This window comes from Pteropus alecto, unplaced genomic scaffold (genome assembly GCF_000325575.1).
Source record: "Pteropus alecto unplaced genomic scaffold, ASM32557v1 scaffold189, whole genome shotgun sequence".
Taxonomy (NCBI): domain Eukaryota; kingdom Metazoa; phylum Chordata; class Mammalia; order Chiroptera; family Pteropodidae; genus Pteropus; species Pteropus alecto.
The window spans coordinates 2,026,061-2,032,588 of record NW_006442117.1 but is presented as its reverse complement, the minus strand read 5'-3'; the positions used below and the strand labels follow the sequence as shown (position 1 = coordinate 2,032,588).

The window sequence follows — 6,528 nt, the reverse complement described above, 5'->3', positions numbered from 1 at the left end:
CCGCCTGCCTGCCTCTGCTGCCCGCCCGCCTTCCCCCAGCCCCCTCTGCCAGGCCTCCCCGACTCCCCCGCAGCGGTGCTGCCCGCGATTCTGGTGGGTCCCCCTGCTCAGCGCCGTCTCTCAGACCCCGTATGCTCATTTCAGATTCTCTCCAGACCTTCTCCTGTGGGCACCAGGGCTTTTCATCTAAGCAAATAAATAACTTGCTGATTGAAGGGAAAAGGACTTCACACCAGCGGTGGAGGGGGCAGGTCGCAGAACCGGGCCTGGAACGAGGCGGGACAGGGCTACGCGCCCCGGAGCCGCGGCCACAGGCCGGGCCACCGGGGACAGTGCTCCACCCCGGTGGACGTGCGATGCTGGCACCGCAGTGCCGCGGCCTCCGCCAGCAGCGTGGACGTGGGGCGCCTATGGGCTCCGCCTGTCGCATTACAAGGCTGCAGTCGGGATTCGGGGCGTCTCGATCCAGGTCGGAGCCTTCTCGTTAGCCTCAGGGAGTCTGAGAAATGAAATCTGCTACTTGAGCCTCCTGCAGACCGGTAGGGTGGGAGAGGTCCCTAAACTCGGGGTGGGGGACCCAAACATGCCCCGCACCCTTTTCTTCCTGGCTTCGAAGCACATGACCTGTTTTCTAAAGGAAGTAAAACTCATCCCCGAGGAGCCGCGTCTTCTCGGTGGCAGGTGTCCCCGGGTGTCCCCACCCCCTCTCCAGTTGTCTTCTAGGCCCTGCCGCCACCCTGAGCCCGGCCCCGCCCTTTCGAGTTGGCCCTCGCTGCCGCCGCCTACCCCCGCCATCCAGGTGCTGACAGCGCCCTTGTCCTCGGTCTGTGACCCACTTCCCTGGCTCCCGGCCCTCTGTCCCCTCCTTCCCGCGCCCTTTCCCGGCTTCCCGTCCGTTCGTCTGTCCAGCTGTTAGGCGTGAGCGCGTCTGAAGCTGCCCTCCCGTCCTCCCTCCTGTTTCGTGGTCCGTTTTATCACTGTCTTTGGCGAACGACTCACTGATGCGTTTGCTTCAGACGTCGCCCCCCAAGTGCTGAATCGGAGCGTGGCCGACTCCAGCCCGGTGTGGCCGGCACAGCCTCCCGGAGCGGAGCGGAGCCCGTCGGCCGCGGTGTCGTCTGTGGCCGCAGGGCCGCGTTCGGGCTCATCGTCGGGTCCTTCGCAGAAAGCGTGCTGGCCCCTGCTCTAGACTCTCTCGAATCTAAGTCATGCAGACTCGGGCGTCCAACAGCAAACGCCCTGCTTCCCCCCACACTTGGCGCTGCCATCGCGGACGGCACCTCCGGCTACGCGGCCGCACAAACCGGACCTCGACGCCCCCCGCCTCCCCCGTCCGCTCCGCGAGCAGGTCCTGCCGCGCCCACCGCCCGCGTGTCTCCGCGTTGCCCGTCTTCTGCCTCTCCCGTCACGTCTCGGTCCCGGCCACTGTCGCCAGCGTGATGCTCCCCTCCCGGGCCACCGACAGCCGTCCGCCTCCGTTTCAGTCTGTCCCAGCCCCAAAGCCGGCGCGGGTTCCTCAAGCGAGAATGCGGTCAGGTTACGCACTCGCTTAAACCGTCGCTGGGGATGAGGACCAGAGTCTCCAGCGAGGCCCGCAGTTTTCTGCGCCTTCGGGCACGTCCAGCCCTGTGCTGTCGCCGCCCCCCGCAGTGTCCTGCTGCTAGAACTGAAACCCAGTGCCCTGAACAGCGTCCTGCTGTTTTCTCGGTTTGCCGGGGCTGGGACTCCACACGGCTCCTTCACTCAGTGTCTGTCATCTCGGCTGCAGTCGTGGGGATGGTGGGGCTGCTAAGGGTCCAGGAATGGGCATTGGGGAGGACACGTCCTGATGAATGCGCGCTTGCCCGGTCTCTGTCTGCGTCCTGCTTGCTAGTGGCTCCCTGACCAAAGCAGAGGGCATGACCTGCCAGGGCGAGGTCCCTGCGACCTCGTCTGACCTCTCGGGCACGGCACACCTGTGCCTCATCCTCTGCGTCCACATCACTGCCACTGTCCCGTCTCAGGTGGCGTGTCATTCATGTCTTTTAAAGGCAGTGTCCTCCCCGATGGTTTGGGTCCCCTGGGGGGTTGTGCGGCACATCAACGTAGAGCACCCTCGTTGTTCTAGTTGGAATTTGCATTTACTGCCCGGTTGGTTCTGTGTTCCCTCCCCACGAGACGCCACGCGCCACGCAGCGGGAGCCGAGTCGGCCGGCGCAGTGCCTGGCACGTGGAGGACGTTTGGTAGCTGCTGTCGGACAGTTACTGTCTGATTGACCTTTGGAGGGTCTCCCCGAACTCTGCCTGGTCCTCGGAGGGCCCCATGAACTCTGCCTGGACCTTTCCCGTCCACCGGCACCTGTCAGCTGCTGATCAGAAACAGCGTCCGGTTGAACACTCTTACGTAGCTTTTCATCGAGGCCTTTTAAAGTCCTCTCCGAGATGCTGCGTCACGTTCGGGCCCTCTGTCCGCCCCTCCTCTGCCGCGCTGCTGCCCTCGCCGGCCACGGGCCTCTCCTTGCTCTCCCCTCGCTCCTGCCCCGCGCCCTCCCCTTCTCTGCATCGTAGCCCTTCCGGTGTGCAGGCCTCCCGTCACCTGTCACCCCGTCACCCGTCACCAGAGGGCACCACTTCCTTCACAGTGAAATGAGCACCCTGTGGTCTGCTGGCCGTCCTGTGTGTGGGCTTTGGCCCTAGGAAGTTACTCTTTCCTTTTAACCACGTCTGCCCCCGGGCCCCCACCCCGCGCCCGGGGCAGCACAGTGCGGCACACGCACGGCCACAGTGAGCCTCGAGTGATTTCTTGTTTATGCGGTATTTTTTCAGGGTGAAGAAAACCTTAAAACGAGCATCTGTACGTTTTTATCGGTTCTGTCACATTTGGACGTCATTACTCAAAATATTCCAGAAAAGGTGAGTTTCAATTATAAGTTTAAACTTGACGATCAAAATAGAATTCTGACTTGGTGCGGATTTTTTCACGTAGAGCACCCTCGTTTTTCTGCAGCTCTCCCCCTCCCCCCCGTGCACACGCACGTGGACACAGGTGCGCAGGAAGGTGCACCCGCTCGCACCTGTGCCTGAGCACAGACTACGTTTAGAGACACATTAATGGTGACTTTATGATGCGATTTTTAATTTTATGCGAGTATTTTTACAAGATGATTTGGGCAGGACTTCCCCTACCGCGCTAACTGCCGTTCCTTGACTGGCGTGTCATTTAACGAACGCTCGAGCAGAGAAACCTGTGGTCAGCATGACAGGAGGTCAGTAACCGGAGGCTGGCACAGCGTGACGCCGCCCTTTGGCACGCGGGGGCCGGGCCTTCCTCGGGCCGGAGCAGTGTCCCTGGGGGCTGACGCCACAGTGGGTAGAGCTGAGCTGTGGCCACTGAGAGGAGCTTAGGAAAACCTGCCGGTGAGATGGAGAGCAGGATTCTGTTTTACTGACTCTACAGAAGAAAGTTCTGACGTGTCGTACACGAGGAGAAGACACGGGATAAGAAGCGTTGCTTTGCGTTGAAAATGAGATGAAATTATGGGAGGGGGAGGTTTCCCAGAAATCCCGGAGTGTTCGCGTCTTGAAGCTGGGAACGGTCACGGTTCAGTTGTGAATCTTTCATCAATTCTCTCTCCACCATTTTCACCTCTCAAGTCGAGGTGCTGCCCTCGCATGGGTGATGTCCGATGGCGTCCGCCGCCAGGGGGCAGTGTGTTCACCGTGTTTCGTGAGACTTAACGGTGAGATCCAGACAGCAAGCGTTAGCATCAGATGACGGCATCTGAAATGTGCAGGAAATGTGCGGGGAAGAGATCTGCCCGCAGTCTGCCGGGGGAGAAGCTGCTACCGCAGGGTGGGGGACACGGCTCAGGAACAGTTTCGGCAGGTTCTGAAAATCAATTCGGTTTTAGAAGATACTGTTACATGTGATGTTATTTCTCCATTAAGCCCCTTTTGTATTTAATGTATATTAGATATTTTAGGTTTATTTTTAATTTTCAAAACATCCAAAAAGAGATGCTGATTAGTGGAATAGAATAACCTCAATTTCAACATCTTCTGGGGGAAAAAGTCAAATTGAGATATTGATAAAGACCAACGTCACGTACTTTGTTGCCTCTCCGTTTCCAACCCGTAAGGCCCCAGCTGCTCGACTGTTTCTGCTTCAAGACTTCGCGCTGCTTCAGCGTGTTCCTTGGTCACTCGGCCCGCACGTGGGGCCTGTGCTGAGGTCAGGTGCGACTCAGAACCGCCGTCGGACAGGACGCAGCGTGACAGCGGATTTGTGTCCACGTGCGGTGACACGTACCTGGCACCCAGATCTTGGCTTCTAACACAGTCTCTAATGAAAGGACCCCGGGCTCCTTGGAGAAATGGCAGGTTCTAGGGCCGGCAGGAAACACAAGACGAGTCTGGAGCTCGTACATCAGGCCAGGCAGTGCCCACACGCGCACGGCCGTAGCCACTGGGAGCCTTTTCGGTGGCTCCCCTGTCCCTTCGCACACCCAGCCCACGTCTAACGCTGAAACAATCCGAGCCACAAAATAAAGTAATACTGAGTCACAGCCCAGAGTACAAAGCAAATCTCCACGAGTCCATCCTGATAGGAATGAATGGAGAAATAGGTGGGAGAGATGACAGATCTGTGCAGTTCCGGACACTCTGGCCACCCCACCTGCCAGGAGGGGCAAGCCCCCTGCCTGGGCGAGGGCTGCACGGGTGACGTCCCTCAGAGCAGTGCGCAGGGCCGGGGTGACTTCACCGTGCTGTCACGCTGGTGGCGTGCACTCTCAACGCGAAGCGAGAATCACCTCTGGTCTCCCTCTCAAAACACTGTCGCCCCAGTCCAATCGTGAGAAAAATGTCCCCCACACCCCACGGGGGGACAGTCCACGAAGTCCCCGAGCACAGCTCCTCGGAGATGACGAGGTTTATCAGGAACAAGGGGTTTGAGAAACCGTCGCAGCCTAGAGGACTGTAGAAGCAGTGACTGTCACGTGTCCTGGGTGGGGCCCCGGGCCAGGAAAGGGACCTCAGTAAACCCAACGGAGTCTGGGGGAAGCCGAGTTCGGCCTGTGCCGCCTGGCGAGGGACCTGGCGTCTGGCTTTGCTCCTTCGGTTTCCGGTTCCGTGGGGTGGACGTGATGTCGCCCACTGCAGGGCCGGCCAGGAGGCGCAAATGACATGGAGGTGCCACGTGCTCAGTGAGTGTCAGCTTTTTAAAATTTAGGTATGCGTTTCAGGTGCACGATACAGTGATTTGACGTTTATAGACCTGACAGTGTGGCCTCCACACCAAGTCTAGCGACCGTCCGTGCCTGTGCAGTTATCACTGTGACTGCCCCTCGCCCCCTGGCAGCCATTGGTCCGTTCTCGGTTTCTGTGCGTGTTTCTGCTTGTTTTGTGTGTTTAGATCCCACACGAGGTCGTGCAGTTTGTCTCTGACTCAGTCACGGTCCATGCGTGTTGTCGCGTGGCAGGGCTCCCTCTTTTCTGGTGGCTGAGTGGTACTTGGTTGAATGCGTGCACCGCACCTTCATCCAGCCGTCCATCAGGGGCACTGAGGTCCCTTCCATGTCTTGCTGTAAATAGCGCTGCGGTGACCACAGGGGTGTGTGCGATTTTGAATGAGTGTTTGTGTTTTCTGTGAATAAACACCCGGAGGTGGGGTTGCTGGGCACACGGCAGATCTGCTAGTTTTTGAGGGGCCTCCAGTCTCCTTAGTGGCTGCGCTGTCTTTGGTCCTTTATACCTGTCAGTTTGGGACCAAAGCTCACGTCATTCATTCATTCAGAATATTTTTCAGTGCCTGCTGCACGGAGCACTGTACCAGACCAGAGATACGGGGGCGAGCAAGGCAGAGATCTGTCTACAGGGGCACGGAGACTGGAGCGTGGCGTGGGCCATGGTGGGGGCCGCACCCAGCAGAGACGCTGAGTCCCGGGGTCGTGGGAAGGCTTCCCATTCAGCACAAGGGGCTGCAGACGGGGAGGTGTCAGCGGACCAGGTGCGGGGACACGGCACAGTCAGGGTCGTGGCAGACACTGGTTTGGTTGGTGGTGGAGAGTCCCGTGGGATGCTGGGGAGAGAGCAGGCCCAGGACCTGGAGGACCCTGTGGAGCACCTCGGGCTGGGGGTTCAGCGCTCGAGAGAATGAGCCCAGGATCCAGACAGACCTGGTTCAGACCCTAGCTCCCCCCTTCCACACCTGCTGGGTGTGTAAGCCCCGTCAAGTGCGGCCCAGTGGCCGTTTTCAGGCCCCGCTTGGCGGAGCGTCAAGGTCACATCCGATGTTTTACTAGAAGTTTGGGTCCGTCCGAGTGCACGCTGACATCTGCCACTTCCTCTCGGCATACGTCGACCTGCGTGGTTTTAGAAATCGGGCACCATCAGTGCACGGCAGCTCCGGGCTGGGGTGCGGGAGAGTGCGGAGCTCACGGGGGAAGGTGACGGGGACGTCCAGGCCGCTTCAGCGTCGTTCCCCCTGCTCCTGACGTCCCTGCCGCCACTCGGTGCCGCGTGGGTGCAGAGCCCGCGTCGGCACGCGCA

At 59.6% G+C, this 6,528-nt stretch overlaps 1 protein-coding gene across 1 annotated transcript in view; it reads left to right on the top strand.

Annotated features, from left to right (window-relative positions):
- Positions 1 to 6,528, top strand: part of TARBP1 (TAR (HIV-1) RNA binding protein 1) — a 59,436-nt gene that overhangs the window by 44,777 nt on the left and 8,131 nt on the right. The window contains exon 23 of the mRNA XM_025039071.1: positions 2,806 to 2,892. Coding sequence (XP_024894839.1) covers positions 2,806 to 2,892 — 87 coding nt within the window. The remainder of the gene's footprint in view (positions 1 to 2,805; positions 2,893 to 6,528) is intronic.